The sequence below is a fragment of the Emydura macquarii genome, unplaced genomic scaffold (assembly GCF_026122565.2).
Source record: "Emydura macquarii macquarii isolate MOO-44397 ecotype Brisbane River unplaced genomic scaffold, CSIRO-AGI_Emac_v2 contig_1644, whole genome shotgun sequence".
NCBI lineage: Eukaryota > Metazoa > Chordata > Testudines > Chelidae > Emydura > Emydura macquarii.
Window position 1 is genome coordinate 18,344,230 of NW_027131781.1, and position 13,675 is coordinate 18,357,904.

A 13,675-nucleotide genomic window follows, 5' to 3' on the forward strand; every position below is an offset into this window, starting at 1 on the left:
AATTCCCAGACTTCAGCTACCTATTGTGAAAGAACTAGGGAAGAAAGTTGGTTTATTTTCATAATGTGAGTATGTACTACCATAGAGGATCATATCAGTCAAGAGATGGAAAAGACCTACTAGATACAAAGAGAGAGCTATATTGCATATTTGCTTATTTGAATATGTAACCATTGGCCTTACAATAGGTACTTACTTATTTTTCTTCTCTTACAGAGCTTTTGAGAAACATCAGAACACAAGTGCTTATAAAATTAATTAAGCCTTACACAAGAATACATATTCCTTTTATTTCTAAGGTACTTATCAGTGGAGATTTGTATTTGCTTAAATGAATTATAATTATGAATCAGCATAGCTGACAACAAATACAGCACTTCCCTGAAGGGAACATCTGAAGATATAGCATGGCCCCCAAAATGCAGTTAATAGAATGCTGACAGTTTTGCAGTGTAGAACTGTAAATTTAAATGTGTTAAATGTACTTTTTATTAATGCTATGGTAAATGTTTAATATGTTTATTTAGCTGCCAATTTTGCAGCATATAAAAGCATTTGCTTAGAGGAAAGTGTAAAAAACTTTAAAGTGCACAATTCTTCTTAGTCAACTATAATAAATATGAACTAGCATGCACAAACTGATGAAATTACAGGTGTTTTAAACCCTTCTTGTCTAGCAAGTATCACTAAAAGTCAGTGATGCCAGAGTTGTAAGACTGACAAGAGGTGGAATAAATTCATAGATTTAAAAAGCCAGATGACCTCCTGCATAACAAAATTGAAGTGAATTTCCATCTATTGTAAGGGGAATATGTACCTTAATGACAGTAGTTAATGTTTGATGAAATTGATGGCATTCTAAAATGTATGAGATACTGAGGAAGAGTTAAACATAGGTTTTATAATATAAGTTCAAAATCCAAGGTTGATAAAATTGTCTTTTAATATAGTTACTTACAGTAATTTGAATACATTTTTAAAGACACCATTTGTACAGAATTCATCATAGTTGCAGCACTTGTGTTTCCAGCCCAAAATAGGCCAGGAACTCCGCTAGTTTTTATGTGTTTGATCTTCGGAAGCACTGCTAGTTGAACACATGCCCATTTCATTCCAACTATTAGACTCTTATATAATATTCAAATCAATTCCTTTCTGAGTGCAATCAGTGAAAGAGTTCTTTGTAGGAGCTGCTCACTGAAGTTTAGTGGTGGCATCTTCAGCTTTTCTGAAATGCTGCTGATCTTTTTCTTGTTAACAGTGTATATCTTGGTTGTTCTTTCCCTATTCTGTCCAATTATTATGGACTTGGTACTATGTTCTGACATTAAGAAACAGAACTCAATACTTATGTGAAAATTAAAATAAAGATTAAATGTTGGTTGCAAAATAATAAAATGACAACATAACGAGTTTTCTTTCTTAGGAGTTAAACATAGATGTAGCTGACGTGGAGAGCTTGCTTGTGCAGTGCATATTGGATAAGTATGTACTTTCCTCCTGTTTCTGAGTATTGAACACTTTAAAAGTATAGTGTAAAAGAAACAGCTTATGTATGTATGTTTCCCATGAAAATGCCATTTAATTCTACAATTATATAAGATGTTAGCTAAATCATTTGGGGCTGTCTGGGTTAGTAACATATGAGTCACATTTAGAAGATGTGAATTCAAAAGAATTTTAAGTCATTTGAATGGCATGATTTTACATTACTTTTGCATTTTATAATAGCATATAATTGGATCTCTATGCCAAATTATGTAAATGATATATTACTAACCAGTGTTTAGATCCACATATATGTACAGGCTGAGATTTTTCAAACCTCTTAATTTTAATTGAACGGTGTCTAAACCTCATATTTAATTCACAAATCTCAGCCATAGGTTATAAAACAACTGGAGAATGTTTTAGAATTGATTTATTTTTAGCTTGCTGAGTTATAAGACGTTTAACTGTTAAAAAGAGAAGAAATCCCCCCTCACCCCGTTTACTGAATTAAAAAAAAATCTTTGTTTAATTCCTATATTGGATAAATCTTATCTGAAGCAGTTGAATTCACTGTAAAACAAAGATCACGTATTCTTGAAAGTGCTGCTTATATCTGGTGACCTTAATTTCCTACAAGCACTTCCAAGCCAAGTGCACTGCATGCAGGTTGGTCCTAGTCTCTATCTGTAAGTGTTTGGCAGGAGAACTGAGTCTGCATATTTACCTCTTACCATAACAATTTCGCACATGGCAATACATTGTGCAGATGTTCAATCCCTAAGTCAGTCAGGCTCTCAAATAAATCCTCATGTCTGCGTTGTGCATTAGTTGAGTGTGTGTGTTTAGTTCCGAATCACTCTTCTTTCAGATTTTTAATGTATATTGCAGATGTATCTAAGTGGGGTTTTTATATCTTTCTAGCACTATTCATGGCCGAATTGATCAAGTCAACCAACTCCTTGAACTGGATCATCAGAAAAGAGGTGGTGCACGGTATACTGCATTAGATAAATGGACCAACCAACTAAATTCTCTCAACCAGGCTGTAGTCAGCAAGCTGGCTTAACAAGAAAACAAGCTTTTACAAAACGTACTTAAGGCAACAGTGCAGTGATGTAAACCTTAAAAGAACTGGGAATGGCAAAACTACTGTCGGTTGGTGTGTCCTGAAATTATTGGAGTTATGGCAGAAGTGCTTTTTGATCAGCTGGTTTGTGTTTTGCTGCTGCATTTATCCCAAGAAAAACAGCTTTAATCTCCAGAAGAAAACCAAAATGCCATGGGATTTATGCTGTATTGACATCTTGCCCTAAACATACAACATGATAGTAATTTGTCAAGGGCAACTAATAACCAGAGAGAAGATTTTTGTCACGATTTTAAATACACTGACACGTTACTGTTGGTTAAATTTAAACATGTTTTACCTGCAGAAATTCTCTCACAGAAATAACCTGCAATAACTTGAAATGCATACCCTTTTGAACACTTCCTTTTCTCATGTATAAATTGAAATGTTTGCTGCATTTTGCAAAATGTCAGTTCTCCAAAAAATGTGTCCGTATATTTCTGTACCTGCAGTGTAGTAAAGGTTTAGAGGAAACCCCATAATTATAGTGGCATACTGTCACTTAGGTTTCAAGCAGCAAAATAAACAGTGCAGTTCAGAAATTGTACAGTTTGTTTGTTGATGTGTTTTCATTACATTTTTTTTTTTAAGAAAAGTAGGTTAGTGAGTTTTCCTCACCTCAGTTACTGAAAACATTTTGGAGATTAAATCTTAACCTTGGTGCATGCTTTTGGTTTATTTCTTACCATATTTATGTACAAATATTATATTTAGAACTTATATCTAGCAGTCTTGCTGATTTAAGGCCTTATTTTGAGCGGTATTGGTCTCTTGCAGTTCCAGTGGTGGTCAGCAGTGGTAGGTGCTCTGCACTTCTCATTTTGATTTTGATATTTCAAATAAATGTTTGGTAGGAAATGGCTTGGAGGAAATTCAGACCACCATGGCTGACTTTAAGTTTGTGCCTTGTTAAACTAGATTTATGTTCTGACATAGTTCTGAATTTAACTGAACTTAATACATTATGTAAGTAGAACACCAAAATTTGGGAGTAATACTGAGATTTCTGCAGTATGGGTGTAGAAAAGGGTTTTGTGCAGTGATAAGGGAGATGGAGTCCATCCGCTCCCTCTGACTGGTTGCGGTGCAGTCCCTTCACAGCCACTATTAAAGCCCTGACAGAACACAGCAAACGCCTCCCCTCCAGGAGTTATGGGCCACTGGATCCATTTAAGTATGGATCTGTAATGTCCTCCAATGAGTCCACTACAACTGCTCACTCTGTGACAGCCTGTTCAGTGCCAGAACAGAACCCTTCCAGCAGTGCACAGGGGGGGTAGGGAGATGTGGAAGTCTTCCTGTGTGGCCACTTTGTCCACACTTCCACTTAGCCCATTCAAGGCAAATGCATGGCTTAAATGATACAAAGGGCAATGCGGGGCACTCTCCTCACAGGGTGAATATAGTCTTAAAGCAATAAACACCTGAAGACATTTTAAGAATAAAAGTGAAACAATTTAAACTCCTTAAACACAAACAAGAGACGCAAATAGTAAATGCTGTGTCACTTTCTGTGAGAGGAATTGCAGGAGAGTGAGATACCAGCTAGTAAGGCAAATGTTGTAGGACAGCTTGTGAATGACCGAGTGAAAGAAAAAAGATCTGGAAATCAAGTATATAAAATTTAACCTCATGGACTTAAGTAACAAGGCCTCTTGCTGAACTGCTGGAGGTTTTAAAGGCTATAGGAAAAATGTTTATTTTTGTGCGTGTAATATAGTATTTTATCACATGAGATATTTTGGAATGCAATTTTCTAGCCAGTCTCTTATTGAAACAATAAGGTAATGCTAAGTATTACACTGAGACTGTCAGATTTAGGTAAACTGAAAGGAATTAAAATTAAATCCCTAGTTCAGGGAGTAAGAAATTGAAGGTGCATTCTTATATGCTCTTTTCTCTCTCTTGATGTGAATGCCCGTTGTTATCTTCATCCAATGCCTGAATTACATACAGAAAATGTATTAAGCAAAGCACCTACATGATCTTAAAAATTGAAAAGCTAATTGTGCTTTTCAACAGAACAAAAAATGAAATGGTTCTTACAGTTGTCTGGTTTTTGGAAGACTAGTATTGGTAAAAATAGTACTTTGTGCCTAACCTGCGCAGATGGAGCGTTCAGAGAGGAGACTGCAAAGGGTTAGGAAAAAATGATTTGCTGTATTCTCCCTAATGCCGATCAGGTAAGCACATCTGCACGAAGTCAAATAACTATCTAAAGTAAATGAGACACAAGTATAGATTTCATGAAGAAATCCTGATAGTACTTAATATAGGAGAAGTTTTCCAAATCACTTTAAATAAATCACGGCTGTGCCTTTTTACTTAACCTTTTGTCATTTGAAAACCTGTAGTTGGTGTTTCAGAATACATCTTGTCTGTTCAAATGAAATTTTTCCCCATTAAAAATTACACAAATCAATTAAATGGCTTATCATTTATAGTAAAGCCAAAATACATGTTCGAGTTCATATGGTTGGGTCTGTATGTGAGTTGCTAGCAAATTAAGACAATTTAAAACAGTGAAACTTTGCAGGTAGCTAGTCTCACAGGTTATGGTAGGTACTTACATGAGCTTTTATCACCATATTATCTGAGCACATCACAACTGTTAATGGATTTTATCTTCACAACTCCCCTGCAAGGTAAGGGACAGTATTACCCCCATTTGACAGGTGGAGAACTGAGGCACAGGATAGATTAAAGATTTGCTCAAGATCATATGGCTGCACCCAGCAATTGTGTCCCAGTCCAATGTCCTCGACCATCCTCAGTCATTTCAATACATTTTATTTAAAACGATTTGAAAGATTAGTTACACAGCATGCAAAGAACAACTCTTGTTGTGGCCAGTGTGATTTGTAAGAAATGCAAGGGAAAGTATATGCAAGTTTCCTTCCCTGATGTAATTTTCTTTTTAACCAATACATGTTTTAATCTACTCAGTCTACTGAGTGTTCGGAGATACAGTTAAACGTGAATATAAATTGGAGTTGGTCTTTATAGCAGGCAAAATTCAAAGAATGTGAAAAGAATATCTTTAGATAACACTAGCAGATGCATTGTTCTTATTATATAGAAACATGCTATGTAATACCATGGTATGTGACGTGTTTTTTTACATTTTAAAAATCCGTTACTGGAACTACTCAGAATAGGAAGCATTGCCAGCTGGTAGGAGTTTGCAGAACAGGGGCTGAAATTTAAAAAATAATTTTTAATACTGCACAGCAAATTATACATGTGTGTTCAGCTAATAAACAGACCACTCCGTAAGCCCTGGACTCTGTATCTACAGATCCAGTGTCTTCCCTATGGACAGTCATTACTTCTTTAGGGTTTTTTTTTTTCCCATAGCAATGTGGAAGACATGCTGAGCCCTTCTGTCACAGGCTCTCTCCCCTGCCATTTCTCCTACACTGCCCCAGCCTGTGGGAAGGAACAACTGAGTCCCCCTCCCCCTCCTCTAAAAGAGAGAGGAAGTATTGCTTGGAAGCTAACACTGATTAAAGAGTGGCTTTTCCTAACCCACAAAGCCTTCCCAAGCCTAGATATGTCTTTAATAATTCTCAGGAAAGGCAGAATGCAGTAAATCATGCTTCTACAGTACTCTTTGTGCTCCTTGCCCAGTTGTGTTCTTTTTACCTACCCGTATTAATGAAACCAGAGCTCCAAATCAGTGCATTTTTGTGAAGAATTAGAATACAGCTGCATTATAATATACTGTACTGCATCTCCCTGAGATAAGGACATCATTCTGTTTATCTAGTTTAGTCAGCTATCTGGTGCCCATCAACACAGTATTTAGATGTTAAATACATAACAAAGACTTGTATATAATATAGTCCCTAGTAGACTCAACTCTTGCTATCCTTGAATTCAGTCTGAAGGTGAGAACTATCAATGGGGAATTTTACATTCACTTCAGTGAAAATAAAAAAGGTCCAGGGAATGACATCCAAAAAAAGATACACTGAAATAACTTGAAGGGGCCAACTTGACAAGACAAATGAAAGTAAATTCACGGATCAGCCTGACACAGTTTCACTACATTGTTGGGCCATAAAATAGTGGTTGTAGGCTGAACTACAATACCTATGCACAAAACACTGTTGGTAGTAATTTTTCTGTGATGCCAGGAGGGGTTGCAAGGGAAAGTTGCTAGATGAGAAACTTAATGTTGGGTATTCGTTGTGCGTTTTGTAATAAATGTTTAGTTAGCTGAAGCATAGTACGTTATAGGCCATGAATTTCTTGCCAGAGGAAAAAGATTGCCAGAAATAAAAAGCAAATTTAATTTTCCTCTGTGTCAAAGCATTCTCTTACAATATGCCCTTCTTAAATACATCACTTATCATTTGACGCTACAGGATTTAGATGTGCATTAAACATATGCAATATACATAGCTTTGTGTATGCCCATGGACAAACACTTTCTGTGCCGATTCCATTTGGTGTACAGACTGGTTTGCTTATGTGTATGCTAAGCAGCTGCATCTTTTAAAACTGGAAAATATTAAGCATTAGAAGAGGGGATTTATATATGTTTGAAGAGTTAGTCCTCTTCAGAACGGTCCCTAATTCCTCATCTATCATTCCATTAGTATCCTTAGTTGTTGTGACTTTCCTTCAACAAAGGAGAGAGCTAGTTGGAGCTGTCTATTATAGTCCTTCAACAATTGCAAGGGTAGGCAGAGGGGTTGTAAAGAGACACGAGGCACACACTACTTGCAATTCCAGCTACTGCTGATGAAAGTCTGAGGGTACATCTACACGGATAAAAAAAATCTGTGGTTGCATAAATCAGCTGGTTTTGGCTTGGGTTCTAGGCTGAAAAATGACTAGATGTTCGGGTTCATGCTGGAGCTTGAACTCTGGGATCCTGCTAGGGTAGAGGTTCCCAGAGCTTAGACTTCAGCCCCAGCTCAATCGTCTACACAGCAATTTTTAGCCCCACGAGCTGGAATCAGCTCACCCAGGCCACCCACAGTCATGCCATGAGTCTTTTGTAGACGTGCCCGTAGAGCCAATCTATATAAAATTGTTTCAGCTCATATAATTATCCTCATCCATGTTGATCACAAACATGTGGTCAGCATTTGTAGTAGGTACCTCAATTTTTCATCACTGTATTAAAACAGGTTAAAGCTGATGACTGTGTTGCCTATGCTATTAGGCAAAATTCTTATGTGACAAATGGCTAAAGAAGGATGTGAAACTGATGCATTTTCAAATGTAACATTTTCAGCATTATAGGGACAAGTATTTGGGATTACTACAAGTGCAAAATGCTTTGCAATGTGGTGATGTGTCATTGGATTATGTTAACAGTTCCAAATCAGAAAGCTTCCTTGTGTGCTATAAAATGGCAAAGCCTAGTTTTTTCACAATTTGCTCACTTCCTTGTGCGTATCATGTTTTGCTGTGATTAGTACAAGACAAACAGTGTTGATATTAAGCAGGTGCCAATAGTACAGTTTTAAGGACTTAAGGACTATTGTGACTAACTTCATTTATACTTAATTTGCTGACAGTACTTGCATTAAGGCCACACATCACAAATAAGTGACAAGTTTGCTGAGCTTTTTGCGTATTTGGAAGGCTTTTTGGTTTTGTTCAGCTTTTGGATTTATTTTGGATGTAATATTTTCCAATCTTGAAATTTTCCTCTAGTAGGCTGGATGGATCTGAAACAACATTTTGGGAAGGAATTTCACTTTCATAAAAAACTGGTTTTGAACAGCTTTTTGTTTTTAGCCAGATCTAATCGGTTCAACAAGAAGGAAGGTGAGCTTTTTAAGCAAAATAAAACAAAAAGCAAGGCTGAATCTCCCCGTTGGTGCATTTCAGTGTGGTGAAAGATGCCTGAAACTCAGTCCATTATCAAAACTATATGGCACCTTCAACTACCTGGAAATGTCATTTCACTGTAAAATGCTAGGATCCTATTTGAAAATCTGTATTTTTCAAATGTACTTTTCTTTTGCCGACATAGTTTACACAAGCAACAATCCCACCGTTTGTGTTAAGTGATAGTAACATGACATCTTCCTGGAATTTACCCCAAAATGTTATTGCTCCCTCAAAGCTAGAGCAATTGTTTGACGTTTCAGAAGTAGTGCAATAAATTCCTTTCTGTAAATAAACTCACGGATAGTAATTTGCATGGGTTTTTTTGAAGGTCAGTACCTTTAGCTGTTTATCTGATGTACAAAACAATACAATGTCTATACTGTATATCAGAAGAGTAGAACCAGGAAACACTTAGGCTAGGGAACTAGACAACATTTTAGCTTTATCATAATATATTTTCACAGTATTAATAAAGATGTTAATATCTAGGAGGAAACATATGATTGAGGCATGAGGGATTTTCTTTATCCACTTAGATCCCTCAAAATCAATGGAAGAATAGACTGCAAAATGCATCTGTAACACAATACTTGCATATTTGAGGCTAAATCTTGTTCTTACTGGCTGCAAGCCCATACAGCAGGAGTAATGGAACATTGTTGACTATACCGTACAGGCATTTCAGGGCAGAATCACTCATGCTTGGCTGAGATCATCCTGCAGGGACTCTCTGTTGCTTGTTTCAGTAGGATTTGCATGCTCACTGTAACTGCTGCCTGCTAGCACTTGATTCTGGCAGTATGCATGTTTGCCAGATTTGTGGTCAAGAGAGATGCTTGTTTTCCAGCTCACCTCCCACCCTTGGGCTGTGGTGCATGTCCTATTATGTTCGTCTGGCTTATTGCCTGGGCATCATGGCAGGATAGTACCTTCAGTACCCATCCACATCATGTGCAGTATTGCTTATGTGCCAAAACGTGATTTTTGTTTCTCTTGCATTCTCCTCTCTCTGAATCCAAAGCCAGAATTTAGGTCCCAATTCTGTAAAAACATTTATACATGTTTAAATTTAAATACATGAGCAGTTCCATTGATTTAATAGGGACTCACATTTTCAAAATTATACATATGCTTAAGTGCTCTGCTGGATAGGGGCACTGGCCCATCGGATGTAAATTGAGGCCACGCTCCTCTCTTTCAGAAGTATGTATTGCTACACACACTCACATTTCCTGTCATGCTTTGTTATGCTTATTGATGGTTACGTGGCTTTTAATTCTGAATTCAGTCATTACTAAGTGGGTAACAATAATGCGGAAATATTTTAGTATAGACTCCATTTTACACATTTTTTTTTCTGAAAGAGATATAGATATTGCATCTATTTGGGGGAGACGGCCCTCTGGCATTGACAGTGTTTTGAGCAGGGCTTTACCTTGGCAATAAATTGAATAAACTTTGAAAAGCTAAAGTTAAATTGGCACCTATGTGGGAAGTGCTGCTGGAGGCCAGGCCTAGCCCATTGTTGTTTCCAAACTGGCATTTGTTTTTTGTTTTTTTTCTCTTGCTATGTTACAGAAGAAAGATGCAGCATTAACTGTCTGCACCCAAAATGTCAGATTTTAGAATAGGTGAATCATTTCTTTCATTGGACAGTTAAGGCTGTATTTTCAAAAACAGCCACTGAATTTGTACCCCCCAATTCTTGCATATCTAGAGAGTATCGCTGGATTCCCCCCCTTCTCTCTCCTCCATGATGTGGATCCTTTAACATAACTGTAATCCTATTTGGTCCCACCTACACAAGAAAAAAACAAACTATGTTGTAACCAAGTGCCTTGGCGCAGTTGTAATAGCTGTGGGGTGGGGATCGAACATAACTCACATGAATGCCTTTGCATCTTCCTTTTCAGTGAAAATAGAGATTTAAGGAATTTTACAAAAGATGAGGTCCTGTCCCTCCACCCTTACAATATCTCAGCTTATCCAGTGTGACTATCTGCATTATGTATATTGATTAGATATGCAGATCCAACATTTTAAAAGTACAGCCCAATTTAGATCTGAAGACTTCTTATTGTTGGTTACTATGAATAATGGCCCTTTTTAAGTGTGACCTTTATCCTGGTATGTGTTTTGGGAACACAAGAAGAATTTTACAATGAACAGTTATTTTATCATAATGATTCATTATTTTTTTTTAAAAATCAAGCAAATATCTTAAGAAAATGTCCTAACACATACTCTATGATCAGCATTATTTTCGGTGGAATTCTTAAGGAACTAATTGTATTCCACACTATAATTCTGGTGTCCATTACAAAGAAGGCAATTGTCTCAGAATTGTTCTCAGTGGCATTCTTCCCTGGGGTTTCTGTCCAGTCAGGCAAGTTCTCCCACATTACTGGAGAGGCGTGAAGTGGCTAAGTTTAAAAGTAAGTCAACTTAACTTGGCAGAAATAAGCAAAAGAAATATAACTACGGAGAGGAATATAAACTTTTATTTTGTAAAGATGTGAAGTGTAGATATTAGGATTACTTGGGGGGGAAACAACCCTGTAATATATTTCATTATCTGTATGTTTATTTCTCATACTCATCTGTTAGTTAGTGACTAATGAAACTTGTTCAACTGCATCAGCTGGATACTGTTAATATAACCTGCATAACAACACGATAGTCATTAAAAGAACAAACCTCATTGCATGGAAAGGTCCATTAGCATTATGTCTGCATCATAGTTTTAATTAAATTGGGTAATTTTTCTGTCTCCCTTTTGTAAAATAACCTTAAAAGGTACTGTAAAAACTTCTCAGCCCACCAGCGCTTGGGTTAGATCTACTGAAGGCCCTATTGTGTTGGTGTCCCTGTTGCACATTCCATTGAAAAACATTGTGGAGTGAGAGAGAGCCAAGGAAGCACTTTTGCAGAGTCTTTCATTAAGGTCATTGAAGGAGGTGTTGGAATGGGGGGCACAGAGGCTGCAGGTGCTGGGTGGGGAGGGTTTTTGTGAGGAAGGGGAGGACCAACCCTCTGTACTGCTCATTGGTGGTAAAATCCTGGCTCAGTCACTGAAGTCAATGAGAGTTTTGCAGTGGGGTTATGAGTTCACTCTGCTCCCTGGTTCCCCAGTCCCTGTAGAAGCCATGGTCTTGTTGGCTACCAACATCCCAAGACTTAAGGCGTGGAGCTAAGATAATGCTGCATTAACTTAGGCACGGTTATCTTCTCAGGTATCTGCTGCTCCTAAAGTCTAGCGGATTAATGATTGTGTACAGCAATCATGTTTCCATTATTAGTAGTATTTATTATTACAATACACCTAGAGGCCCCTTCAGGGCCCCATTGTGCTAGGTGCTGTAAAGACATGTAATAGAGACCGTCCCAGCCCGTAAAGAGCTCAAAATCTTGATTAAAGATCAGATGTAAAAGGGTAGGGATGAGGAAGGATGAGGCAATAATACTGCAGGCATGTTTTCATCTAGGCTACCTGTGCATGCAGATAAGCCAGCTACCGCGTTGTTTTCAAATGGCAGTTCTATAGACATCCAGGAAAAAATTAGTCTTGGGTCTGTCTGATCTTGTTGATTCTTATGTCCATGTGACATTTACTGAACTCAGTGATAGACTCTCACAAAAGTGCAGACTACACCTAGATAACCTATTTTCTAGATAAGCTCTTAATATACAAATGATAGTCCATCAGCAAAATATCATACATTGGGTATTTCTTTTTAAAGATAAAATGTTGGAAATAGCTAAGATGATAAGGAAGATGCTGTGTTGTGAATGGAAAAAGGGAGTGCATCTGTTTGGTTAGTCCAAGGTATAAAACAATTGTCTAAAACAGTAAAACTGGTATGTAGCAGGTGGAATTTAAATGAAAAATAAAAACTAAAATAGCAAAATAGCTTTGTAAAGACATTTTTGTTGGTTTAATATTAACATAATGTTGAAATTATGATGGAGGCTTATGATTTTGTTTTTAATTAGATACACCACTCGTTTCTCATATGCATTTCTATCAGATTCAAATCTACCTGGTTTTTATTAATAAATGTATACATGCATTTTGTCTGGGAGTATGTGAGGGTTTGTTTCAGCTCAAGTAACTCCTAACACACTTGTAGGTTTTTTTCTCTTAGGTAGGTATTTGATCTCTTATCACTCAGAATTATTTTCCCATTAGCATGCCTTAGCTGGGAGTGTTGACATTTTGCTAAAAGTTTCAGTGATGATTAACCAATCTATACTTCTTTTCTTTTTCTAGCTTAAACCCTTTGCTACAGAAATATGAGGTGAATCGAATGTTCATATTAAATTAATTCTTGAAAGTGAACTTCTATAGCTGAATCTCATAGTTGCAATCAGCAAATTAACTGTTTGCCCCTAATCCTGCAAAGAAACATGCTTAACTTTATGCCCTGTGAGTTAGGCCCATGTTGACTTCATCTACACTACCTGTTAAAACCATTTTCAGCACATGGTCAGGGGAACCTGTTACTAGCACAATCATGTCTTCAGTGGGTCAAGGTGCTAGAGTTGATGGGGCTCAACAATCAGGTGGCTTGGTGGGAGACTCTGTGCTGGTATCTTGCATTAGACCAGAAGAGCTCGTTTGTGGACCTTCAGGGTACAATGCCTTATGGTTGCTTTGGTGTGTAGTGGGAGGAGGCCAGTGTTCTGTGGAACATCTTAGTTTTCCCAATACTCCAGTAAGAAAGCTGCTATAGGCACTGGTAGAATTGTTAGCTTTCTTTGCTGAATCTGCCTTCTTACAATACAATGCAAAACTTTTTACTTTTGGCATGTTTTCACAAACTGTTTTACAAATATTTAAGTAAGAGATAGAAGAAGAGGATTTTAAGGGCAAAGGAAATATAAGGCTTCTGATTGTGACTCTGCTTTTTCTTCACACACTCAGCTGCTGTGGGGTCACGTGGGGGGTGGGGGCAGAAGTGCAGTTGCTGATGGACAATACGTTACCCATCAGCAGCTGCACACAAATCTTTGTTAATAGCTGTATGTTTGAACCTTTCTCTGTTGCAGGATGAAATCTGACAAAAAAATGTAGCTCCTGCCAAAGAAGGGTTTATGTGTATCTAGCTCCATCAATCATTCATGTTTGAGTATATAGTAAGGACATGAATAATTTCCAAAAAGGACCCTAAACACAAGGTTTTTTAAATTACCTGTTACTCC

The 13,675-nt window shown here is 37.3% G+C and overlaps 1 protein-coding gene across 3 annotated transcripts in view; it reads left to right on the top strand.

The window, feature by feature from the left end:
• Positions 1-3,167, top strand: part of COPS2 (COP9 signalosome subunit 2) — a 30,746-nt gene extending 27,579 nt beyond the window's left edge. For all 3 annotated transcript variants that reach the window (XM_067555792.1, XM_067555793.1, XM_067555794.1), the window contains exons 11-13: positions 217-299; positions 1,427-1,485; positions 2,413-3,167. In XM_067555792.1, the coding sequence (XP_067411893.1) occupies positions 217-299; positions 1,427-1,485; positions 2,413-2,557 (287 nt within the window). In that variant the 3' untranslated portion in view covers positions 2,558-3,167. The remainder of the gene's footprint in view (positions 1-216; positions 300-1,426; positions 1,486-2,412) is intronic.
• Positions 3,168-13,675: the final 10,508 nt, after the last annotated feature.